General features: G+C 46.2%; 2 protein-coding genes across 2 annotated transcripts; one reads left to right on the top strand and one right to left on the bottom strand.

Moving 5' to 3' along the window:
• Positions 1-1,710: 1,710 nt before the first annotated feature.
• GNPNAT1 (glucosamine-phosphate N-acetyltransferase 1) lies at positions 1,711-8,960 on the top strand. The gene is made up of 6 exons (XM_084207574.1): positions 1,711-1,770; positions 4,082-4,269; positions 4,990-5,052; positions 6,172-6,299; positions 6,904-6,965; positions 7,191-8,960. The coding sequence occupies exons 2-6, from the start codon at positions 4,098-4,100 to the stop codon at positions 7,336-7,338; spliced, it is 573 nt and encodes a 190-aa protein (XP_084063700.1). The 5' UTR covers positions 1,711-1,770; positions 4,082-4,097; the 3' UTR covers positions 7,339-8,960.
• A 2,856-nt stretch (positions 8,961-11,816) lies between these two features.
• On the bottom strand, positions 11,817-26,286 carry STYX (serine/threonine/tyrosine interacting protein). Its single transcript, XM_084207081.1, has 11 exons — positions 26,023-26,286; positions 17,426-17,458; positions 16,555-16,608; positions 15,511-15,608; positions 15,052-15,112; positions 14,287-14,323; positions 13,757-13,796; positions 13,627-13,677; positions 13,087-13,159; positions 12,506-12,599; positions 11,817-12,332 (listed from the first exon to the last, which is right to left on the bottom strand). The coding sequence occupies exons 1-11, from the start codon at positions 26,077-26,079 to the stop codon at positions 12,259-12,261; spliced, it is 672 nt and encodes a 223-aa protein (XP_084063207.1). The 5' UTR covers positions 26,080-26,286; the 3' UTR covers positions 11,817-12,258.
• Positions 26,287-26,973: the final 687 nt, after the last annotated feature.

Below are 26,973 nucleotides of genomic sequence, written 5' to 3'. Positions count from 1 at the left end.
TCAGGATGTCCCTCCACAGCCACTGCTGGAAAGTGGGAGGATGCTCCTGCAGAAGAATTGTCCAAAAGTCACTGCATTCCTGCTGCAGGTGCAGGAACTCTGCCCTGAGCCTCAGTGGGGAAAGCTGGGCTGACCCCATGTGGTCATGGCCTTGTTATGGCAGGGTTTTGGTTTTAGAAAGCATTGACTTTGCACTCTTACTTACACAAAGTGTAAAATCTACCTCGAATCCATAAAGTCTTTCCATCCAGGAAAAGGCACTGTGGTGGGAGTTAAGCTAAACCTCTGTCTGGCATTTTTCACACCATGGAAATGTGTCCACACTCCCAGTGTCCCTGTTCGACCAGTAAAGCAGCACAATAAAATATTCATTTTTAGCATGGATGGGACATTCCCCCTCCTCTGAATCCCTCAAAACAAACAAGAAGGGATTGGAGGGGAAACTCACACCCAGTTTGTGCCTTTCCCTCGCAATAAAAGGTTAAATATTGCAGTGGTTCATCTGGCTGCAATCTGAGCTTCGCCCCCAGATTTTGGGTGTGCCTGGACCGAGGAAGGTCGGTGTGTGTCATGGTCACTCTGGGCCTGAAGAAGTCAAAAAATAAGGAATGTTGATTGTTTCCATGGTTACAGAATGATTCATTCTGATGGTAAAATAACAGGGGAGACACATGGAAAATGAGATTCATGTCTCAGAAGCGTTTTGTGTAATTAATTATTGCATTCACCAGTTCTCCTGCTCCAGGCTGCATGCGTGCCCTGACCTCAGCTATTCGTAAAACTGTCTCTTGAGATGATCCCAAAGTTGGGTTTTTTTATTGAAAAGGAATTTAAACCCTTACTCATGGAGTCTGTCAGCCTTGGAGGCAGAACAAGGCCCGTCCCAGCATAGGTCTTGCACAAGCAGAGCAATGGAGTCTCCAGAATCCCACTGAGATAAAAATGATCAAAGTGAGGGCCTGGAGGGACAGGAAAAGAGACAATGGCTGTAAATTGGAATAGGGTGGGTTAAGATGGGATATTAGGGAGGAATTCTTCCCTGTGAGGGTGGGCAGGCCCTGGCACAGGTTGCCCAGAGAAGCTGTGGCTGCCCCTGGATCTCTGGAAATGTTCCAGGCCAGGTTGGACAGGGCTTGGAGCACCCTGGGATAGTGGAAGGTGTCCCTGCCGTGGCAGGAGCTGGAACAAGATCATCCCTAAAGGTCCTTTCCCACTCAATCCAGTCTGGAATTCCATGGTTCTAGAATTCCAAACCCATCAAACGCCTCAGCCTTGGCATCCCTGAGGAGGTGAGGGGGTGCAAAGGGTGTGTGTTTGTGTCATGCCTCGCTGCCTCCACCCTTCTCCTCGATGAGCCCACTGGGACTTCTGTGAAGGTGAAAAGACCCTTCAGGCGGCGGGGAGAGCAGCGGGAGCACGGAGCCCGGACAGGACCCTCCATCAACGCCCGGTCCCGTCCGCCATCTTGGCAGAGCCCTGAGGGGGGCGGGAGGGGCGTGGCCTCACTGGGGGAAGGGGCGTGTCCACAGCGCTCCCGCCCAATCCGCGCGAGGGAGCGAGCCGGGCCCTAAAGGTCGCGAGGCCGGCGAGGGGCTGGGTGAGGGCGTGGCCAGAGGGCGGAGCTCAGCGGCGATTGGCTCCGGTCGGTTGCGCTCGGCTGCGATTGGCTGCGCTCGGGAGGGCGGGCGCGCGCGCGCGCCGGGCCCGGCATGGCCCCGCCCACCCCTTGCCACGTCCGTGCGGCGCGTGCGGCGGGGCCGGCGCGCGCGGGTGAGTGCGGGCAGGGGCCCTGAGGGGCTGCGGGACGGGGGGGAGGGTGGGATCCCCTCTGAGGGGTCGGTCTGGGGACGGGTCCCACTCCCGGGGGGCTGCTTCAGCTCAGGGATACTGTGGGGACACCGCCGAGGGACTGCGCCTGTGTGGGGGGATCGATATGACCGCCCCGAAGCTCTGTGTGTGAGGCGGCGGGATGCGCCTCTCCCGAGGGGCTGCGGATGGAGTGAGGGCTGCCCTCAGCAGGGCGTGTGTGAGTTGAGGGGCTGGTCTGGGGAAGGGTCCGACCCCCGAGGGGCAGCCTCACCCCCCGAGAGACCGCGTGTAGGGTGAGGGGTGTGGGACCCCCCGAGGTTCTGTGTGAGGGCTGCGCGTTGAGGGGATCCCCTCAAGGGGCCCTGTGTGAGGTGGGGGGAGCCCCTCGAGAGGTTGGTCTGTGCCAAGGGGCTGCTTCAGCTGAGGAAAGCCGGGGGGACCCAGCAGGGGCAGAGCTGGGCTCTGTCACCCCGTCCCCCACAGCTGGGGGGCTGTCAGAGGTCTGGCCAGGCACCCACTGACACTCCCAGGGGGTTTGGGGATGTCCCCCGGGATGGCAGCTGAGCTCAGGGGGTCCCTGGTCATACCCTGCTCCCAACACATGTGGGGACCCCAGGATGCTCCAGAAAAACTTCAGCTGTGCACCAGGACGCCTCACAGGCCTGAGCTCTTCTTCTCTGTATCTTAATCCGTTTTTTTTCATTTTTGACATTATCCCAAGTCATAGTTCTTTCTCCAGAAAACAAACGTAACTCTCAACTCCATCCTGCTCCAGCTGTGCCGGAAGTAGTTGGGAAAGTGACTCTTAGTTAGTCACTAATTGCTCATAGAGCATTGAAAATTTTATTTTCTCTTTGTGCTTTTCCCTTGGTGTGCTGTAACCCTGAGCTGGAGTTTGAGGTCTGCTTTATTCTGTACAGACACTGTTTGAATGTTGATATAGGCACTTGGGAATTCTGGGGGCAGAGGAAAAGTGACATTGGACTAGCTGAGCTGGAGGAACAGAGAAATCTGTAGGAATGTTTCTCTTTGCAGTTCGTCTTTCCCGCTGTTACATTTTGAAAATTCACACGGGGTGAGAGTTTGTGTTGCTGTTGAATTGCTGTAACAGCAAATGTTTTTACTTTTATATGCAAAATTAGGGTGAGAGCTGGGATTCAAAGGCCAGTGTGCACCAGCAGGTGGCATACAAAAATATTTTGTGTTGGTTTTTTTTTTAGTTAAGAAATTTCAGTTGATTTACTAGAGCCACTTTCACTTTTGAGGCTCATTACACTGTGATGCTTCACAGCAAACATTCTGTTCTTCCTTTGGGCTGTGAGGTGTCTTATTTTAAAAAGTGTCGTCCCAAACACTTTTTTCTTTCTGCTTTTTGGCCTGACCACTAGTGTGTGACTGCTAACTAGTGTGTGACTGACCACTCATGGTGCAGCTAAGGCAATCTCTAGATTTCTAAATAAATTGGAAGTTTTCCTGAGCTCTGCTCATACCAGAACCCTGACCAGGTATTCCACAGGGGACAGAGTAAGAATTATTTTCCTTTATCACAGGATTTATCATGGGATTTATCATAGGATTTATCACAGGATTCCAGAATTGAAAGCCCATCTCATTGCACCCCCTGCCCTGGCCAGGGACACCTTTCACTGTCCCAGGTGGCTCCGAGCCCTGCCCAACCTGGCATTGGACGCAATAAGGAAAATTGCTGCCTTTGTCACCCAGAATAAGCCAATCTCTTCAATCATTAACAGGTGTCTCATTGTCACCTTGGCCCTGTTTCATGGCCACTGTGGGGCTGTGCTTGGCAGCTGGGCTCTGCAAACACACAGAGCAAACAGGACAGCCCGGAAGGGGCAGGCTGGGCTGTGGCTGTGCCATCACCTGCCGTGGGACGTGGCACCTTGTGCCTGAGAGATGAAATATTTGTGGGGTGGGACTGCCTGGGAAAAAGTGCAGGTTTGAAATTGAACAGGAGTGCAGATGATGGCTAGCCAGGGTGTTGGGAGGTTTCTTGTGAGTGATGCTTTCCTCCCCAGAGGGCTGTAGAGTTAATCCCCTCCTCTCAGGTATTGTTTATCCTGGACTGCCCCAGGACAAACACACGAGCTCCATGTGCTGGCTCCGGCTGCACACGCTCTGCTGAAGGCTGAGCAGATAAAGTGAACAGCAGTGTATTCACCTTCCTGGAAATCCCTGAGGCAAATCCCATGGCATGCTACAGGGGGAACAGCTCATTTAGGGATTAAACCATGCCTTACCCGTTCCGTTCCAGGTCTCTGTTTGCAGCCATGATGCCTGTGGCCACCGTGATGCCCGATGACACGCCCATGTTTGACCCCAGGATCCTGCAGGAACTCGACTGGAGCGAGAACACCACGACCTTTTCTCCTGCCATTTCTCCACTGGATCCAGGGGATGGGCTGGTCCTGAGGCCACTTTGCACAGCTGATTTAAATCGAGGTAGAATCCTGGTTTGTTATTGCCAGAAATTACACTGGGGGCTGAGTTGGTAACTTGTGTTTCTGTAGGAGCTCTCAGTAGATTGGGATTGCTCATTTTCCCTGATTTGGGCTGTTTTTATCAGTAAACCATCTGATGGAATTTTAGAACATCCTGAGTTGCAGATGACCCACAGGGATCATTGAGTCCAACCCCTGAGCCTGCACAGGACACCCCAACAATGCCATCCTGAGCCTTGTCCTACCATCCCTTGGGGCTGTGGCCATGTCCTGGTTTGTCCTGTGTGACCACATCCCTGAATTTGAGCTTTTGGCATCATGGATTGGTGCTGTGTTGGGTGACTCTGAAAATTTGGTTTACTGTTTTAATCCTAAAATTCAAGTAAAATCTTGCAAATGATCCACAAGTTCCTATCCACCATTGTTTTGGAGAGGGAGTACAGTTGTTCATACTGTAGCCTTTAATACCAAAACAACAGGAACAAGCATCTTGGTGCATGAATTTTCCTTCACTTCTGGAATTTGGATAAAAAGGTTGCTTTGGACTCATTATTCCAGGCTCACTTGAGCTTTAGCCAATCCTTCAACATTTTTTCATCCCATTGTGATGTGATGGTGCATGGTCCCTCTCCAAACAGCTCTGTTGGTCTGTCCTTGCTGTTTGGAGCTGGCTGTGTGTCTGTCCCTCACTGAGTTGTTTTCCCCCCTCCTTTCCTGCCAGGTTTTTTTAAGGTTCTGGGTCAGCTGACGGAAACAGGAGTTGTGAGCCCGGAGCAGTTCATCAGTGAGTACCTCATCATTCCTTGGCTTTTCCACAGGGCTTGCAGGGAATCAAAGGATGCTGACAGCAAAGCTGCTCAGGTGTGAGGCTCCTGAGTGCCTGATGCCAGAGGGAGGGATGAGTTCAGCTGCCCTTGGCACTCAGCCTTGCATCCAGCTGCAGCTATCCCCAAGGGCTGCTTCAATTGCTGCCTAAATTGTGAAACTGGTTTTTAGACTGAGCTTTAGATAGCTGGTAGGATGGATTATTTGGGTTGCTCCAAGCTCCTCCAACCTGGACTGGAACACTCTCCAGGATGGGGCAGCCACAGCTTCTCTGGGCACCCTGTGCCAGCCCCTCATCACCCTCTCAGGGAAGAATTCCTTCCCAGTATCCCATCTAACCCTACCCTCTGGCAGTGGGAAGCCATTCCCCTGGTGCTGTCCCTCCAGGCCCTTGACCAAAATCCCTCTCCACTTCTCTTTGAACCTTCTTTAGATCCCCTTTAAATCCTACTCCCAGGCCAGACAGGCAGTGGGGAGGCAGCTCAAGGACTCAGGGAATCACAGGATCTGAGCCAAACCCAGCACAATCCATGTCCCCAGGTGTCACATCCACACAGCTTTTGAATCCCTCCAGGGATGGGGACTCCACCACTGCCCTGGGCAGCTGGGCCAGGGCTGGACAAACCTTTCCATGAAATTCTTCCCTGTGAGGGTGGGGAGGCCCTGGCACAGGGTGCCCAGAGAAGCTGTGGCTGCCCCTGGATCCATGGAAGTTCCAAGACCATGTTGGACATCAAGGCTTGGAGCAGCCTGGGAGACTGGAAGTTGTCCCTGCCCATGGAAGGGGGTGGAATGAGATGAGCTTTAAGGTCCTTCTAGCCCAGAGCATTCCATGATTCAGTACTGTAGTGCCCAGGTGCAGAGCAGCTCAGCAAGGAGGGTTTTCTGGGAAAATAAGGAAAAGGAATTTGTGTAATTCTTGCTTTTTCATGGGTGTCTGACTCTGGGGCATTTTCTGGAGTCTTGGGTGCATCGTCCTGTGATCCCACAGTGATCAGCAGTCAGACCCTGCTGCAGATTGAACTGCTGTTTACTGTGAGCCTGAACTGCCTGTTCCACACTGTGCCTGCTCCCACAGAAACCTTTGAGCACATGAAGAGGTCTGGAGATTACTACGTGACCGTGGTGGAGGACACCAACCTGGGGCAGATCGTTGCCACGGCAACGCTGGTTATAGAACATAAATTCACTCACTCCTGTGCCAAGGTAAATCTGCAGCTGGGAAGGGAGGAAAAGATGCTGGCCCTGACTCTGGGTGTGTTGGTTTTATGGTGTTACTGTGTGGTGACAACCTCAAGTTGTATCAGGGGAGGTTTAGGTTGGATATAGGGAAAAATTTCCATGTGGAAAAGGTGGTCCAGCCCTGTACAGGCTGCTCAGGGCAGGGGTGGAATCCCCATCCCTGAAGGGATTTAAAAGCCACGTAGATGTGGCACTTGGGGACATGGGTCAGTGCTGGCCTTGGCAGTGCTGGGGAACAGTTGGGCTCGATGGTCTTGAAGGGCCTTTCCAACCTTAAAAATGTAAATATTTAAAAATATATTTTAAAGTATCAAGTATTTTTTGTATTTAAAAAATATATCACATCCTGGAGTGCTGAGCTGATAGTAAAAGGAGGCTTTGGCTTTTCCTAAGGAAAAGGAGCCCTTGGAGATCAGTCCCATTGTCCCAGAGAGCCTTGGAAGGAGTCAGACGTGGTTCTGACAGAGAGCTGGCTGAGGATCTCTGTGCTGGGAGTCCCAGCCAGGCTGTGAGCACAGGGAGTGCAAGGGCAATTCCAAGGCTAACAAACACTTGCCTGTGTTTTCAGAGAGGCAGGATAGAAGATGTGGTGGTCAGCGGGGAGTGCAGAGGGAAGCAGCTTGGAAAACTGTGAGTATTCCCCACCTTTGCCATTCAGCAAACCCTTTACACCTCACACCTTCCTGCCAAGCACCTGGGAAGAATTCAGCCAGCAGGGATCACCAGCTGGGCATAAAATGATCTGCAGGAAAACACAGAGAGTGCTGTCAGCCCTCAGTGTTGTGGCTGTGATAATAAAACTCATTAAATATTCACTAACCCAGCATTTACCTGCTGATTTTTGTCTTTTTTCAGATTAACATCCACCCTCACCTTGCTAAGTAAGAGACTGAACTGTTACAAAATCACTCTGGAGTGTCTGCCCAAAAACGTGGATTTCTACAAGAAGTTTGGCTATTTGGTATCTGATGAAAACTACATGTTTCAACGGTTCTTTAATTAACAACTTCTAGGTGTTCTGGGTTCTTTTGTTTTCTTGGAAAGACTGTTGGTGGAGGAGCTTGTGCTGCAAACATTCTCTCCGTGGAAAATTTCTATAGTTTATTGCTGCAGATATAACAATCCCTATAAATAATGAACATCAGATGTGTAAATCTTGGGGAAAAAAATTACTGAGGTTTTAGAAAGAGTCCTTTGGGTTAGAAAATAAGTTTAGAACTAATTTTTACTACTGTTGAGTCGAGGTGAAACTTTTCTGTTCTAGCTGAGTTACAAAGGACTCGTTAAAGGGATGGTTTTTAACCAAAGGTCTATATTTTTATCTCAAATCTTTTCTTGCATTGTATTTTTCTAAAGGTTTGTGCTTCTTTTCTCAGTAGCCAAAGGACAGCCCTGGGCCTGTCCTGGCTGTGCTGATGGAAGGATGATGTAGCTGGGGAAGGGATGAGGCTTCTCTTATGCAGAATTAGTGACACAGAACAGGCCTTAGTTCTGGTTTTTTCCATGACACCTCATGGAAGTGCTGGTGGTGCATCAGAAGTTTTCTAAGCACTGTTTTCCAAGACTGGATTTGTTACTGTTGGTGCAGGTTGGGGAGAATCCTTCCAGGCTGTGCTGAAAATGGATGTGTGCTTCTCACTGCAGGGCTCCTGCACTTTAGCTGATAACTTGGTTTTCAGGATAATTACTTTTTTTTCTGACATAAAAACCCCAAATGTGGTTTGCAACAGGGCAGAGGGTAACTGGGAAACTGGAATGTCTGAAGGAATATATCCCATAGGGAGTGGGGTTCTGCCTAATAATCATTGGGAAGGGGACTGGGATGGCAGATTCAGCTTCACCTGAGAGAGCTGGGGGTGTTCAGCCCAGAAAAGCCTTAGAGCCACTTCCAGGGCCTGAAAAGGAGGGAGAAAGATTTTTGTGTGGGCAGGACATAGGGATTGACTTTGCACTGCCAGAGGGCAGAGATGGATGGGATTTTGGGAAGGAATTGTTCCCTAGGAAGGTGGGGAGGTGCTGGCACAGGGTTCCCAGAGAAGCTGTGGCTGCCCCTGGATCCCTGGAAGTGTCCAAGGCCAGGCTGGACTCTGGGGCTTGGAGCAGCCTGGGATAGTGGAAGGTGTCTCTGCTGGAATGAGATGAGTTTAAGGTCCTTTCCAACCCAAACCCCCCAGCCCAGCCACTGGATCTCCAGAGGGCCAGGAGGGATTTGCACCTGTGGCACAGCAAAGCAGGAGAGAAATCCTCCCCTTCTCCCAAGGGACTGCTGCTCTATGGAGCTTCCCTAGTGCTGCAAGACTGGATCAGTGATTTTGGCACTTTTGCCAGGGGTGAAAAGCAAAGAACATCGAAGGCCTGTTGCCAACAGTGGTGTTTTGTGTGGGGAGTGACAAATCCCACAGCCATGAATAGGGCATTGTACCCAGCCAGGGTTGTTTGTGGGCAGCCAGGCCTTCCACACTGTCCTGCTTTGTGCTCTGGAGAGCAGCTCTACAGTGCTGGGGGCTCTGCTTGATCTTCCTGAGGGTTCTTCACTCCATCCAGTGTCTCCTTGGTGATGTCTGCTTTATTTATTGATTATTTTTTTAAAGAATATCTTTGTTTAAGCTGAATAAATGATTGCCACCTGTATCTGGGCTGTTTTTCATGGAGTGAGGATATGCTTGGTGAGCAGCAGCAGCTGCTGCAGTTACCTGTTCCCCTTCCCTAGGCTGGAAAGAACACTTTCAGCAGCTCCACGTGGGTTTCTGTCCCAAGAGAAAGCAGACGTGCTCCTCTGCCAGCATCTGCATGGCTCAAGCCCTGACTCTCATTCTCTAAAGCAGCTCCTGCTTTCTGCTGGCCCAAGTGACTGAGGTGGATTTTCTTGCCTTTCACAGTTGTAATTAATTCAGAATTTCCAGGATTTAAAGTGGATTATTTGAATTCCATGGTATCTACACCATCTAAAGAGCCCCAGGCCCTCATTAAGAGTTAATGAGAAGATCAGAGTGAGGAGCAGGTGCTGTGGCCCTGCTCAGATCATTGTCAAACAGATGAATGGGGTTGAAAGCTGGGGTTTGTGGCTGCAGCACAATGGGCACAGGCCCCTGGGGCAGCTGAAGAGCTCTTTGTTCCTCCCAGAGGTGACATTCCCACCCCTCTGCACAAACAGCAGCTGGAGAGCTGGAAGTGCCCAGCCTGGGGCCTGGGAGGTGCCACTGTGGGGTCAGGTGTGCCCCGGGCCACCACAGTCACACAGGGGCTGTTTGAAACTGTCACAGGGACGGGGACAATGCCACAAGTGCCAGCTCTGCATGGCCGCGGGGGAGGGAAACAGCAACTGCAGCAGCCCTGAAATTTATCCACGGTGCAAAGGGCTGAAGAGGGAAGAGCAAGGGCCCCTGTATATTTGTCTAAAATATGTATAGTATATATGTATATATAAAATCTATATATGGATGTTTTATGTATATATAAAATCTATACTGACAGATTAAAAATGTATACATATATATACATATCTAGAGAGACTCTCTCTATATCTATATATATATATTAAAAAAAAAATCAACCATGACCTCCTTGAGGCAAGCACCAAACCTTTCACAAATGTCTTTTCCCTGCACCACAAAGGCATCTGGGTACCTCTGTTTAAGATATATATAATTATATATAGCTATGTAGATCTCTTTATATATATATTCATATATATGTATATATATATAATCATACAAATAATATATATATAAACCCAGCAGTATTTGGACACCTTGTTGATTAATACTGGAGAATCCCAGACTGGCTTGTGCTGGAAGACACCTCAAAGCCCATCTCATTCCACCCCTTGCCATGGACAGAGCCACTTCCACTATCCCAGTTTGCTCCAAGCCTTGTCCAACCTTGCCTGGAACTTTTTTTTGTCAGAACCAGCCCTGACAGCACTACCAGCTTCTCCAGAGGCTGAATGTTACCTCCTCCCTGTGATTTAATGTTGTGGCTGAGACCTTTCCCACCCTAAGGAAGAGATTTCCAGCTCCTTCACTCTGCTTCCCCTAAGCTGGAAAAGGCAATTTCAGCACCTCAGTCAAGACCTGTGGATTCCCAAAGATTTGGGTGTTGCAGTTTTGTGTTTGAACCTGGGAAATAAAAATAATAATTCACCCTCCGTTTCTCCTTCCAGTCCACAGTGAGGGACCCTTCTTCCAATTCCTGCTTTTACTTCAACCCCCAAAACCAAATGTTGAAACAAACCCCTCCTGGCAGTGAAACTACAGCAGACAGACACAGGAAGCTTTAAATAGATGGCTTAGTAATAGATCTGAGGAAAATTAAATCTCAGAATCCCCTGGGATCTGACAGGCAGACAGACCAGAATGACTGTGAAAGGCACCAGGAGGAGGTAATGCCAGGAAAAAAACTGGATTGATGAGAAATCCTTAGTCATGGAGCTTGTCAGTAGGAAGGGAGTGTTCCCAGGACCCCAGAGAGAACAGACACGGCCATGGACCAGCCTGGAGATGAATCAGTGCCTTCCATCTGTGCTTCATCCCTCCCCTTCCCCAGGGAGCTGGAATTGAGAGGGATTTGATGCCTCCCAGCCCCGCTCCAGCAGCAGCTCCTGGCTGGCAGTGCCTGGGGGCTGTGCAGGGCCAGGCACAGCCCCACGTGCTCCAAAGGCCAGGAATGCATTTCCCAACAGCCCCAGAGCATTCCTTTATGGAGGGACAAGTTCAGAGCAGGAACAAAGCCTCTGCAACTGCAAACCAGCACTGAACACTGGCACAGTGCAGCTCTCCAGGACATAAATCACCTCCTTTATTCCAGCTGAAAAGTTCCTGCCTAAAGCATCACACCATTTTTTGCAGCTTTTTTCCCCCCTGAAGGAATTACTGTGCTCCATCACTGCTGCAGGTGGCAGAGGGTATCAGCAGGAACAGGAATGTGCTGCTGGATGCTCTGATCCCCAAACCCTGAGCCCATTTTTTCCCTGTTAAAACACAGTCTGCTTACCAAGCTCAGACTTCCCAAACACAAACATTTTTCTAACAGCCTTGCTCGGTCCCCACAGTGCTCCCAAATCATTCCAGCCTTGGCTTTTAGGCAACAAACATTGAGAAATAAAGCAGATGCAGAACCAGGACTGTGCTTGCACAACCTCTGTGCTGCTGAGGCAGGAGAGTCACAGAGCTGCACCATCCCCAATTTGAAAACCTTAAAGCACTAAGAAGTGTTTTCTTAGCTCAGTCTAAGGTTTTACCAGAGCTGAGGTGAATCCTTTAAGTCTTGATCCCATTATGGGCAGTGCCATGGGCCTCAGTTTTCAAAGACAAATCCATTTTTTACCTCAAATGATGCCACAACTGCCTTGCAACAGCAACTACTTCTTGTAAACCAATTTGAGGGTGTTCTAGGTAGTTCAACGTCAATTAACCTCTATGGTTATGTTCCAAAAGCACATTTCTGCCATAATACATACTGAGAACAAGGTGAATTTTAGCAAACTTTTTCTTTACTAAAGTCTCTTGTTATAAATTACACAAATAACTTTATAAACAAATCCCCCCCCGCTTGCATTTTGTTTAAAGTAATAACTTTATATCATACAAATAAAGAAATTTCAAGTATGAAAAGTGCATTATTGCAATAATACCTCTTTGCAAGTCCAAAAATCTTGGTTTAGAATAAAACTGTAAAGTGTAAAAAAGGAGTAAAACAATCAGTGCCATCTATTCATTCAAGAAGTCCAACATCTTAAAAATGATGCTTAGTGTGTTGCAGAGGCAGATTTACATCTGAAAGCAACATGTAATTGAAAAGAAGCTATGTGTGTTCATTGTTTTGCATTAATTCTCATTCTGGTTTTTGTGTGGGCGTTTTTCCCTAGTTTTCTTCACCTTTCTTGGCAGGAATTCTCACTACAACCAGTGCTTGTCCTCAGCCATCAGCCATTCTGTGCTGCTGCCACCTGCATGGTGCCAAGATCTTCATCCTCCTCATGCATCCTCTTCAAACTTCCTGCAGGAGGCAAGAAGGAACTTCAGCCATGGCAAACCAGGACATTTAAACACTTCACACTGAAATTTAAACTCAGCTTGCACACTAAAAGCCCATCCCAAGAATTTAGGATTCTGCTGCTAAAGGTTTGAAAAATCCCCTCACACCCCTACCCAGCAGGAAAAGCTTCTCACCTGTGCTGCCAGGTGGGACTGAGAGGGATCTCTCCAGCTGCAGAGGTGACATCATCTGGATGGTTAATTTTGCTAGATAGATGGCTTCATATTCCTGGAAAGGTCCAAAAATGTGGATTGGAATTACTCTGGCATAAAAGCTTTGTAAGGATGAGCAGGGCAAATTCAGGGAGCATCTCATATTCAGGCACAGATTTGGGAGGAGGAGAATTCTCTGTTGCTTTGCCATGAATGACAAAACCATCAGGAAGTCAGAGGAAAAGAAAAGTTCAAGGATGACTAAAGAAATGCCTTTAAGAAACAAACCACATTTCCTTTGCAGCTCCTTCAGCACCAACCAAGACATTTCAGAGCCTCCTAATCACTGCAACAGACCTGGATTTTTATTTCTTCTCCATTCCTGGATTTGCTTTGTCCAAAGCTTAACTCTAAGGAAACTGAGGTGCCCACTCATCTTCCTCCCAAGCTTTCCTCCAGCTCCTGACATTTCTTTGAAGAATATTTGTGTAAATATCTATTTGGCAGGAAGATGATTCATTAAATGGCTTTTCAGTTATGATCAAGAATTTTAAAAAAGTCACCTGAAGTTGATGAACAAATCCAGCATTAGGATTAATACAGAATCTTCTTTCTTGGACATAAGTAAATGCATCCCTTAAAAAGAGAAGAAAACACTTCAGTGAAAATGTATAAAAGTCTCTGTGGTTTGAGCCTTCCTTCAGATTATCAATTTTTCAGCACTACAGAACCTCTAAACCCTCCCCAGAACTGGTTTTTACAACTGAAATTGCTTGGCCAAAGCAGGAAGCAGCAGCAGCTGTACAATTCTGTCTGCCCACCCCAGTGCTCAGCTCACTTTCCTGTTCAGCACAGGCTCAGAACAGCCCCTGGGGCTCTCCCAAGGTTTTATCCATGGAGGGAGGCAGGTGCCCTCATTCCCTGAGCTGCAGGTGCCTGATTCTTTTTAAAAAGGGTGTACACACAACTGCAGTGAAGGAAAATGGAATCATCAGCTCCTGGTAAAGCCTTAGGGAAGGCACTGAGTGAAAACACAAGAGTTTCTGTTCCCTCCAAAATCATTATTCACTCACACCACCTGAATTAAAACCTGAATAACTCACCTGTACTTCACCCCAAATGTTTCCATTATGTATGCAATAACTAAGGCAGCACTGGAAAAAAAATATGAAAGTTAGAAAAATATCTTTCAGTTGTTTAAAAATATTAATATCAGGGTGGATCATTTCCTACCTTCTAGAAATCCCTGCATTCCCATGGACAAGAACTTTTCCTGAGAAGGAAAATAAAACCAAATTAACCATATTTGTATAAACTGAATAAAACTCTTTGAAATGTGATTTTCCCTTGTTATGGAGAACCAGGCAGCAGCAGAGCACACCCAAATAAAGCAGGTGTTGTCTTCCTTCACCCTGAATTTCTAACTGCACTCTGTCCTTTGGGATACAGAACTGGGATTGCTGCTCCTGTGAGGATTCTGAGTGACAGAATGGCCACAATGCAATTTCAGGTCCTACATTTGAGAGGGGACAAGAAAGCCTCAGGGACAGCACTCAGCTGAGTTTCATGTGAAAAAAACCCAAATCCCAGAGGTTGATTTTCCAGTTAGAGGCTGAAGGAAAGATCATTTTGCTCTGAATTTGTCTAACAGAGTTCAAATCAAGCATAACAAACCCCCCAAATTTAAGAAAAGCTCTTATTTAAGAGCCTCTAATCCATACCCCTAAGTTAGTTTTATGAGGGGAAAGTTCATATAATTTTACCTCCACTTTGTAAACTTCCATCAATAAATTCTTTAGTCTGAAAAGAAAAAAAATATACAAGACTTAAACTTTCAGATTATTTTTAGCGCAAGTAGTAGAACACTCAAATTTGGTATAATTATCAGTGACAATAATGCACCTTTATGCAGACTTAAACACCATTTCAACTGGACATTTTGTACTTTAAACTATTCCTAAACTTGTCACTGCAAAACCATTGAACGCACTTTTGGGTTTTTTGGTGGAAGAAGGAACAAAATCCTTTTGCTCAGTTGCAAACTGGACTAAAAAAAAAAAAAATAAAATCCCACAGCTCAATACCAGGAGTTTGTTCCAATAATGGGCATTGTTTGATTTACAAGTTACTTTTTAATTCCTCTGCAGCAAACATGTTTTCAGACACTGTAAAACTTAGCTATTATTTTGAATTTCATACAAGAAATGTAAATATTCCTGGGCTCAAATAAAAGTTTCCCCCAGGTCAAGGGCCCCAGAATTCCCCCATGACCAAATCTCTCTGTTTTAAGGCCTGTCTTTTTTAATTTTTATTTCTTTTTCTTTTGATACCATCACAAGAAGCAGCTCTTACAACTCCACCTGTTTCCACACTTGTAAAAAGAAGTTAATTACATTTATTAAAGTGTCAATAAAGTCAGGAGCTGGCAGCAGTTCCAGGTGCCTGAGGCTGAGTATCCCAAATGTGAAACTGGCATTTGTTAGTTCAGAAAACTCCTGGGGATTTCCCTTCCCAACCCATCTACTCACCATAGGGAAAAATCGGATTATATTCTCCACTGGATTATCTGCAATATCCAAGACTAAATACCTGCAATGAAAATGTCCTGTGAGTTCACAACACCACAGAGCTGCTGCTCCTGGGAGCTGCTACAACCCCTCCCCTGCAGGAGGAAATCAGCACAACCTTTAATTCCTGCTCTAAACTCCAGAAATTCCATCCAGAACCTGGTGAGGAAAGGAGTGGGGGATCTCCTCCAACACCCCCTGCCAGATTTCCCCTCTCAGAAATCACTGAAAACTGAAACCAGTTACTGCAAACTAGGGATAAATCTGATCTGCAGACTCCTCCAGGATGAAGAAAATTCATGGCTTGGATTTCAAGTCTTTCTGCACCTCAGCACATTTTTCACATAATTCTGACAATGTGAAAATATTTGGAAAGAACACACACAACACACAGAGAGAGGAATCTTGATCATTTCTCACCTAAATAACTGCTGGAAGTTTGGTTTAATAAAATTTGCTTCAATGTTCTGCCGTATGCATATTACATGGGTTATTCCATGTTTCTGGAGTATAGGTAGCTGTGGAGAAAGAAAAAAATATCTTTTTAAAATTACAGATTCATCTATTAGACAACAATAGAAAAATAAATAATAATAATTATTAATTATTATTATTAATAATAATAGAAAAATATTAAATATACTAATAATAGATATATTACTATATTATACACATACTATTTATATATTCTATATATAAATATACAACATATTAATATATAAATATAAATAAAAAATATACATATAAAGATAAATATATAAATATATAAATGCATAATAAAGATATAAATATTTATATATTCTAGATATAAATAGAAATAGTAATTAAAAAAAAAGCTCTACTTAGATACAAAACAGGGCTGTATCAAGGAAAATCTGAGCTGGTTTTTTAGAATTCAGCGTGTAAAAATGTTGTTTTCCAAAAGAAAAAAAATGACAAAACAGGAAGGCATTCACTGAAGTTGTTTGTCTCTCCCCACCTTTCCCTTTGCCTGAAGTTTCAAGTCCCTACATGAGAGAGGAATTTGCAGCCAGCACTGGATTCTTGCTGGAACCAGACCATGAAAATAAGATCATTTAAACCATGAGGCAAATTTGCAGAGCCAAGCTGTGCCTGAGCAGACTTTATTGTAATTAAATTTTCCTTGTTTTAATGTCTGCGTGTGAGTTCCCAGTTCTGACTGGTCTTGCAACGCTTCAGCAAAGGAAATAGGGACTGGTAAAGTGCCTCAAATAGCTTAAATTCTCTATGAAAAATTATATTTAAGACTCAATTTTAATACAAATAGCTCAGACCATCCCACAAATGCAGCACATATTCCTTCCACTCTGGCATTTTTCATGTTCCAGTTCAGAACTGCAACCAAATTTACACCTCTATAGATACACAGAGCAGATCTCCACAGTAACAAATCAAATCACCACAGCAAAGCTTCCCTGGGAGAGAATATTCTGAAAATCATACCTTGCTTTTCATAGCTGAAGAATATGGGCCTAAAAATAACCCAGGTAAGATTTCCTAGGAGGCAGGAGAAGAACAGACATTTAATACCAACTCCAGATGATCTGAAATAACACATTTCACTCACCTCAGAACATGGACACAAAAAACTTACATATTCCTGAAATGTGTAATCAATGTCATTTATAGCAGGACAAGGAAAAAAAAAATGGTTTGGCAGGATAAAAGAAACATGATCTTGGTGCTGGAGATCTTGTTCTGGACCAGGAACAAAGTCCTTGATTTGGACTAAGCTCCAGGTTGATTCCTGCATCTCACCCAGCCCCAGATCTAGGGAAGGGAACTCTTAACTTGGTTTATTATCCTGTCTTGTAATTAATTCCAAATTGCTCTCATGAGAAGAGATACAAACATGGAAATTCCTCAAGCTTCAGCCTAGCAGGGGGAAAAGATCAGTTTTTAACCATTTATCTCCTCACCAATGAAGATATGCAGGTGTGCAGATCTTGTCTTGTGCTAAGGTTTGACTGACACCATGGTAGGAAAATTTTAATTGTCCATCCCACTGAAGAACCCTTCCAAGTCTGAGGTAGAAGGCAAACCTCTGATACATTTTTTGTAATCATCTAAAGACATTCAGAAAGACAAAAAAGTAATATTTGGGGGATTTCTGTTTTAGTACCTGCACAACAGAGATGCAAACACACCTGTATTCCAAGCTGGCAAATCCTCACCTTAATTAACTAATTCATTCTGTCTCCCATGGTGCTGCCTGACACTTCACAGATAAAGACTGATTTTGATACCAGCTCTTTTTTCTCCTCATTAAATGCTCCATGGGCTTTACCTCAAACAGTAAATAAAAGTGTCCTACCTGCATCTCTCTCCTCATGGGATAGGTCCAATCCTTAAAAAAAATAATTAAAAATAATTATATATACAACAAGAAAAAAACATTAAGGCAGAGATGTGGACATGCATTTTATATAAAATAATCACAAGTTCTGTACAAGCTCCCTGCTACCTTTCCAGCACCACCTAAGTGCAAGGAACACTATTTGGAAAGTTAACGTGAAGAAACCTCAAGTATTCTACAGAAAATCCTTAAGGCTGGAAAAGATCCTTATCAGCTTACCCACACCTCAGCTTTCTGCTGAGAAACTTCCCTCTGAAGTGAGGAGGGGAAAACAGAAAAAGGAAAAAAGCTTTAGAACATTCTGTACTGGTAAGAGAAGCAAAGGAATTCCTTTGGCTGATGCATTCCTGCAGCCACTGAAATAACAGAAGATAACAAGCAGAGCAGGTGACTCCCTTAAAATCCACACTGCCTCACCTAATTCACTCTGAAAATTCAGGATTCAGCTCAAACAATTCCAGAAATTTGTGCTCTCCACGACCACAGCAAGCCCTTAGTGAGTCTCCACCCCACAGTAAACAGTTGAGGAGTTTTATTTACTCCTCACACAGTAAATAAAACACTCCTGCCCAGGATCCTGCTGGTCATTTACCCCCTTCCCCAGACCTGGGAGGGCTCAGCTCCCATTCCCCATTCCCAGCTGACCAGAGCAAACACCAGGATCAACATTTCATCCTCTGCTCCACTCTGCAGCTCTGCCACAGCTGAACAGAAGCTGCTCAGGCACAGACTATTCCTGTCTTTCCTTCCCTACAACTCCCACTGGCCTCTATTAACAGGCTCTTACTCATTCCTTGACCCTCACACATGAAGGAGTTGGAGCTGAGATCCCAGTTACCATCTGGAGGTAAAAAAAAAAAAGAATACTCAAATATATCCAATAGACTGCATACATTTATTTACATAACTCTGTTGTTTGAGTCTCACACACACCAGCAGCTAAGAAAAAGCTTCCCCTATGTCCTGATGTCCTCAGAAGTATGGGGAAGTTAAACATCAAATATTCCAGCTGGGAAGGGAGGTGTGGATTACAGCAGGGAGGATCCCTTAAATTGCAGCACTGTTCACCTGAGCACCGACACTTGTCCCAGTAGCATTAAATTCACATTAAACCTCTTTTTACTAACACAATAAAAATCCTGTGCTTCCCTCAGACACCCCAACAGTGCACAGGGAGGATTTTCCAGCTCTTGGTCATGGAATTAAGAAGGATTTTAGTATCAGTAAAATTATTCTGGAAAAGCAAGCAAACAAACATTAAGCCATTCCAGACAATCCTTTGGATAGCAGCTAAAGTGGCAGCACAAACAGGGAAATAAAATGCACAGAAATGGGCTTTGCTGAAGACACACAAGTAGCTAAATTACTTCTGCATGTTCCAGCTGGAATAATAAACTCCTGGAAGCAGAAAGGAGAAATGTTGTAACAAAAGGATGATATTTACAGAACTGTATCCTTTGAAGGGGGACCTGAGAGGGTTCAGCACAACCCTGCTGGCTTGCTCTGTACACAAAAGCATCATTCACCCCAAAAGGCCAGAAAAGCCCAGGTTTGTCCAAGTCTAAAGCCAAGCCTAAGAGCAATAAACTCTGAAAAGCTTAAGCTGCACTCCAGGAATATACAAGCACTTTAGTAGGTCTATTACTCTGTTTGTAGAATTTAGAAATCTTAATCTGGAGCACAATAAAAACACAAATTCATCACTGTTTTGGCATAACAACACATTGGAAATATTCCTTTCAAAAGCATCAGAAGCAGGAAATTTTTAGCCCCAACAGCTGTAAACTGTGCAAAATAAATAGGTAAGAATTGAGCAATGCAAGTCCAAAGGGAACCAAATCCCAGGAGACAGCACAGATGCTCTGAACAAGAAAAAAAAAAAACATTACAGGCCCCAGACACTGGTATTTAGTGCCCTCCAAGAAGCAAAAAATACAGTTTCCAATGGGATTTAGTCTGCAAAATACCCCTCTGAAAGAGAGTGTTTAAGGAAAACATTTAACCTGAGACAAGTACACAAACTACTGAAAGAATGATTTTGGTGACTGCTGACAGCCCTTCAAGGCTTTCAAAACCAACAATGCCAGATTATTCAAATGTTATGCAAAGTTATGTAAAAAACCCAATCTATTAATGGAGACTGAAGCCAAGCACAGGTTCCATTTTAAGGAATTCATTCATCAGCCAGGTTTTCCACACTGTCTGCAGCACCAAGCAGACAAAAAACAACTGAAAGCTTCTCTTTTGATCAGATCAAATGCAAGAATTTTGCTAAGAAAACAAAGGGTGATGCCAGAGGTGGAGGGAAGAACAGCATTCCTTGCTGCCAAGGATTTGGGAGGTTCTCCAGTGACAACTCACTGGAAGTCTCACTCATCAATACTTGCAAGACACCAAAGAGATGGAGTGGAAAAAATAATCCTTAGAATTCCAAAGTTTTAAAAATGAGCCACTCCCCTCTGACAGATCTCCAGGAGAAGGGGGAATAAAGCACATTCCAAAGCCTTCCCTTCCCCATCCAATCTCCAGTTGAAATAAATGGAAGCTATGAATTAATAGGTAAGACTTGTCCACACTACAAAGAGCCTCTTGGTATCCAATAAATGTTAGCTCTGCCAAAAATTTGGGTTATTTTGCCCATATCTTGCCACAGCTACACCTGCTCTTCCTTAGAGCAGTTTAATGGCAAAATGTGATGTGGAATTTTTTTTGTAACAGTGCCCTTGACTGGGACTTAATCTAAAAAATTTATCTTGGGATTTTTTAAATGGGTTTAGCAGCCTTGACACGGAGAGTCTGTATCAAAGCAAAGAGGGTGGTTTTTAAACACAACAGCCAACCTGCATCTGCCTCTCCAGAAGGAATGCAGTGAAATGGATGCACGTGACACAGCTTAACTGGTCCCTCACTGACAGCTGAAGTCTGCAGACCCATCTGATTTTCACACATAAAAGGTACAGCCCCAGTCTTTGTCAAAGCTCAGCTCTGGCTGAAAAGCAAGCCCAGTTAGGATGGTTCAGCTCCTGCTGCCTTGTAATTAGTAGAGCCTGCCAACCACAGACCGGCCCAGGTGAAGGGAGAAGCTCTCAGAGATGCTGCAAAAACCACCAGGAAAAGAAATCCTATCAATGGTTAGAGGAGATGACCTCGGGCAGTCTCTTCTTGCTTTTCACCTGCTCAGCACCACCCACCCCCTGCAATGACAACTCCTGCTTCCCAGACCCCAAATCCTTTGGAAAAGCTGCACACAGCTCCCAGTAAAACCTCCCTGACCACCCCAGGAGTCCAACCCTTTCCCAACTCCCAGACAGTTCTTTGTTGTTGATTTATAGCATCACTTCCCTCTCCACACAGATTTCTTTCCCCATCACAATCCATCCCAGCAGGACTCCTGCATGATGGATCATGCACGTTAAAAACTCAGAACTGTCAGACTCCTCTTGCCTGAAGCTGTTTCCCTGTAACACTCCAAACCTGCTACAAGGTTCTTCCAAAAGTTGTGAAGCTGGAGCAGCAGAAACTGTTACAGCAGCACAGCCGGGGGCTCTGACCTGCTCCAGCTCCTCATCTGCTCCGGCCAAGTGAGCTCCTGGCTCTGCCTTTAATACTGCACAGGAAATTCAAATTACAGCCCGACTGTGTTATATCAGAATCCAAGGCACAGCCTGACTGCCTTAGAGAGGGCAGGACTGCATCAACTGCCAGCAGCAGCATCATCCCCCTGCCCAGGCTGCAGCTCGGACTGGGGCTGGGTCCTGATCCCGCAACAATGACCTCGACACAAAGGCTTTCATTCCCAGGCAGATTTAAGGGTCATTCACACGATGACTGAGATCACACCTTGGGTTTGAAAGCATTTTACACATTATTTCACATAGCCCAGCGAAGTGGAGGAGAGGGATGTTGTTATCATCATCAAAAAACAAAAATCTAAATCAGTATTTGTAAAATGGAACAACTGCAGAAGAAACCTCGAAATAAAGCAGTAGCAGAACACACTTCCCATTTTTTAATAAGAAAGGAGACAAACTAAATGAGGTGCTGAAAAGGAAAATATTTGAGTATCACTGAAACCTGTCACATCTATCACTGTGAAAGGTGGTACTTAAGAGCCTCGAAATTAGCTACAAACAGGAATGAAGTGAAAGGTTGTGTCTTCAGTTTCAGTCAGGATTCATGTTCTTGGACAGTTTTATTAAAAATAAGAGGGTTATTGTACAAATAGAATTATTTCAGTTGGAAGGGGCCTACAACAGTCATTTAGTGCAACTACCTGACCAGTGCAGGCTCAATTATATATATATTTTTCCCCAGGTAGAAATCCTGGTGTAAGTCTATAAAATACACAGAATTAAACCAAATCCTTTAATTCTCTGAAGGTGTGAGCATGTCACTGCCATGAGCAGAGCTCGAGGAATGTTTGGACAGTGATGCTATCCTAAAGGTGGCTGAGGGCTGGAGAAAGGGGCAGCAAAAAGGGTGAGGTGACATTGCCACCCTTGCACAGCTGCTCCATCCCAAGGCCACCACACTTAGGAGAGATGGGAGCAGATTTACTGGGAATTCTGTCTGTCAAGAGCCCTCAGACAATGGGAAGACCCCACCAGAGACATTTTTGGTATTAAAAATACAAAGGAACACAAAAGGAGGAAGGTGGAGAAGAGGAATAAAAGCAGGTGGGAATGACAGAAGGAGGGAAGGAGGGAAAAGAAATGTTATTTTAGCAGAGATAAACACAAGCCACAGAAAAAGATAAAAGGTGAAACTAAAGGAAAAGTAGAAACAAAATTCCTATTTATCCTATTGTCTAACATTGGTCCTAAAGGCACCTCATCAAATATCATCAGCACACAGGACCAGCAGCACTGATAAAAACTCCCATCATGTCATTTTTTTTCCAATAAAATTGCAAATAAAGCAGTGGAGGCAGAATCCTTCAGCTGCCTGGAAGCACAAAGGGTTAGAGTTAGGTTTAGGCACTCCAAGTGCCTGGAGTGCCACACTCACACAGATTATCAGAATTGCTCCTAATGCTGCAGGAATGGCCTTTTCCATGCTCCTCCTTTTTTAATTCCCGAGTTGGGCTATACTGAGACAATCCTCATTTAGCTAAAACAACCCAAACACGACTTAACTCCCCAATTCTACAAACTGCTCCACCGTGCCTGTGTGGATCCCACCAGGCCTCCCCTGGATGGGAGGCACAAATTAATCAGGACTGACAGACTGCTCAACTCCAGCTGCCACAGAGCACTGCTCTGATTTATGCAAAGCACTCTGATAGTATCCCACTGAGTTGTGATCAAAATCTGTCACCTGATTTACATCTCCCAGCACAACACAGCATTTGTTCTCCATTTTTTGGGCTCTATTATGTGGGCAGGTAAAATAATTCTAATGATACAGGCTTCCTACTTATTTTAAAGAGTCTGCAGAGGAGGGGAAAAGCTGTGTTTTAAGGGGTTTATTTGTGTTGCCTATCAAAAGTGAGAGTAAAAAAAAGTTTAATAGATTTGTTCCACCTTTAGATGGGCTGCACCACTTCATAGTTAAAAAAAGCAGTCAGAAATACATTAGCATTTCAGACTAAATATAGCTGTCAAAAATGTAAATTTCTTTTTTAGAAAAACTCCACGTGCTAAAAAGAAATCAGCTTTTATGTATAATAAAAAGGCAAATACGTCTGCTTAGTCAATAGGCTGCTAATTTAATTACAAAACCCATGGAGAGTCCTAAAAAAAATTCTAAGTACATCATGAATACTTGGTTTGCTCAGCCTGACTGCAAGCAAATACGTTTTAACAAAGAAATAAACTGGTAATTGTTGCTGTGTTCTCATTATATATATCCTAATCATTTTTTTGTTTTGTTTAAAATTTAATGGGAAAATAATTTCTATTAAATTCCTTCAATTATTCCAGTCCTTACTGACCTTCTTTCCAGAAGTACTAATAAGCCAACATGTACTAATTCCTATTAACCTGACCCTTTTTAATGTGTTTTTAGCCATAATTTTTCCTCTCAGTATAAACATGTAATACAGAACTTCTGAAATTTAAGAAGGTTTGAGACCTGACCTTGGAAAATGCGTTGATTTTCGAAAAAAAAAATAATCTAAGTCTAGAAATGATTCCACATCACATGTAATCACTATTACTCATAAAACTGAGATATTCACCATCACCAGACTGTAAAAGAACACACAGTTCACAGACATTCTCAGAAAAGCTTCGCCAGAATGATGAGTTCCAGGTTTTCTGGCATTTCCCAAGCTCCCAAAAGCATCGAGAGCCAAGAGGTTTAGAAATCCAGCAATCCCAAACACCACACTATGGATTAGGGACAGGACAAACAACATCGAGGCTGGAAAAGTGACCTATTTATCAGAGCCATCCCTGCAGCCTGCCCCAGTCAATCCAGGCTGCTCTTTCCCCTCAACACTTCTTGTGCCAGGAAAGAACGGGATGCTGTGCAGCCAGCCAGTGATTTGGCTCTATTTTAATTATTATTATGATTATTAAAGCTGTGACATGGTTAGCAGTGTCAGCTCAGAGAAGGGAGCTGGGGGTGGCACTCGGAGTGAGTTAAAGAAGTGACAAAGCTGCACTCTTGAGCAGCAGGAAGTCAGCCAGGGATTCCCCAAGCTCTCCCTCCTCCCCCTCCCAGTATCTTGAAATCAAATCTGCCAAGCCAGCATTAAACCATCCACCACCAACTTCCCAAAATGTTAGGGATTACTGCTCATTAAAGAGCCTCCTGGCTGCAATGCACATGAGCACCTTCTGCTTTCCAGGAAAATCCACATTTTGTGGGCAGGATGATTTTAGTTTCCTCAGTTCACTTTTCCAAAGCACTGTCTTAAGGACTGGGCTTAAGTCTCCTACACTTTGCTTTTAACAAGCTACCTCCACAAGAACTCTGACACTCACCACTGGCTTTCACTCTCCTGTTTCCCCCACATGCTCCAATTGTTTATTATCTTCTATCAGAGCTCAGAATTTGTTTACTTGATCTTGTATTTAGATCAAGTCAGACACAAACGCAGCATATCGAAAAGAAATTCTTACAGTTTTTAGAATCAATTCTTGAAAATCCCCACTATGTGAAGTTCTAACACACTACAAATTATATTATTTACAGACAGCCCATGAAAAAAGACAAAAGTAAAAGCTACCCTGAAAGACACTGTATTACAATCTCAGTTTTCACCAGTTAAGAGTTGTTAGACTGGCACTGAGCTCTGGTTTAATTTTTATTTTAACCCCACATTCCTCTTTAGCCATTTTAGATGAAAAGCCACCCAGGCTGATTTAGTTAACAAAACTGTGGATAACACAATTGGTTTCTCCAGAAAGAAAAGATATTTAAAAACAAACAAATTATAAACCTCACAGGGCGGCAGATGATTTGTGCTGAGATACAAAGTGATTACAACTTTGTGAGAACAACTACATGTAACACCTCCAGAGCTCTGAAGTGATGGGGAGTATTAAATTCTGACAACAAAAACAGAACAAGAAGAGACACTCCCATATTTCAGGTAATTTACCGCCATAACAACATTAAGCAACGCTGTTCAAACAGAAATAAATGCTGATGTTTAGAAATATGACAATCTACAGACGTCTGAAGAGCTCAGACACTCTCAGCTTCCCTCATGCAGGCTGTGACATTTCGCATTAAATATTTGAGGCCACCAAAGGGGGGGGGAGAACAAACACTCGGGGACGTTTGTGACACACAAAAACAAATCACCAGCGTCCAGGGTCAGCGCCGAGGAGTTCAGCCAAGTTCAGAAATCAGACACCGCGCTGCCGCGGCTCCTGAGACACCGCACAGCTCAGCCCGAGCACACATTGCCACCTGTCCTCGTCCGCAGAGCAGTCCTGGCTCTGGAACTCCGCGGAAACACCTCCCCGATGGAGCCGGCGAGCGCCGGGCCGCCCCGGGAGCGGCGGTGGGGAGCAGGGCACCGAGAGCCCGGAGGGGACCCGCAGGTAACTCCCTGTGGGGCTGCTCACACCGGGACACGGCCAGGGGGACACAGACAGGCTGTGACACACTGAACGCAGGAAGGGGGCATAAAAAAAGAGTGGGGGCCGCCGTGGGTGGGGAAAAGCCAGAGGAGATGAAGCGGGGGGGCTCGGTCCCTTCAATGTGAGGGTGGCGAGATTGCCCAGAGCAGCTGTGGCTGCCCCATGCCTGGAAGCGCTCAAGGCCATGGTGGACCGGGCTTGGAGCAACCTGGGATAGTGGGAGGCTTCCAGGCCGGAGGCACCGGGGAGGGGAGATGCCGGAGGGCCGGGGGTCTGCGAGGGCGATGGAGGGAGCAGAGCCCGGCAGCGAGCAGGGGAGGGGAGACGCGGCCGGTGGTCGCAGGGGGTGTCACCAGCACAGGGCGGGACACGGACCCGCGGCCTGCGATGGATCCCAGCGGGAATCCCGCGGGAAGGGGCGCGGGAGGCACCGCAGGGCGGGCAGGGCTGTGAGGGGACGCCCCGGCGGGGCCGCGGGCCGGGCGTGTGCGGGGGGCCGGGACCGGAGCTCCCGCTCACCTCAGAGTCCTCTTTGGCCTGCGGCAGCGCGGGGAAGGCCGGTTTGGCGAGCTCCATGGCCGGGCGCTGTCCGGGCGGGGCAGGACCCGGGGCAGGGCGGCTATTTGGGCAGCGGGGCCGCGGGCTCCGGCTCGGGAGCGGCAGGAGATGGAGGCGGCGGAGGAGGAGGCGGCGGCGGCGCGCTCAGCCGCTCGCGCCCGGCCGCCATGCTGCTGCTGCTGCTGCCGCCTCTTCTTCCCTCCTCCTCCTCCTCCTCTTCCCACCTCTTCCTCCGCCCCCTCCTCTTCCTCCTCCTCCTCCTCCCAGCCTCCCGCCCGCCCCCGGGCCCCGCTCCCCCAGCCCCCGCCCCGCTCCGCCCTCAGCGCTCTGCCCTCCCCTCACGGGCAGCTGCCGTCGCCGTTCGTTTAATGAACCTCCTCACAAGCGCTAAATTCGGGGTAATTCACCCCAAAGTTTCAGTAATGGGCGCTCCGCCTGTTAGCTGTGACCAGAGCCCGGCTCGGAGCGCCTCGCGGCACGGCGCGGCCATTGACGCTCCCTGTCGCCGTCCCCTGACATTGCTGAGGGCTCCTTCTCCTCAGACGCCCGCTTCCATCTTGGCTCCATCGCCCATGGGAATGACACTGCTGCCTCACATTGTAGCCGGCAACGCCGGGAGGGTCATCTCTGCACGGCCCAGGGAGGTTTGGAGGCCCCGACCCTGGAGGTGTCCGGGAAACGCCTCAGTGGCCTCGGTGCTCTGGGCTGGGGATGAGCTGGGGATCAGTCACAGATGGGACTCGTGATCCCAGTGCTCTTTTCCCACCTCAATGACTCCGGAATCTCTAGTCTGCTCCTCTTCGTGTAAATGATGTCCTCAGAAACCTCAGTGTTGGGGCAAGAACCTGTTTTTCTGCTTTTTGAGGTCCCATGCTCTGAGAACTCCAGGAGAGCTGGAGAGGGACTTGGGAC

Source organism: Fringilla coelebs (genome assembly GCF_963513975.1).
Source record: "Fringilla coelebs genome assembly, chromosome: 6".
Classification (NCBI taxonomy): domain Eukaryota; kingdom Metazoa; phylum Chordata; class Aves; order Passeriformes; family Fringillidae; genus Fringilla; species Fringilla coelebs.
Note: the sequence above shows the minus strand (reverse complement) of the source record. Positions and strands in the feature narration are given on the sequence as shown.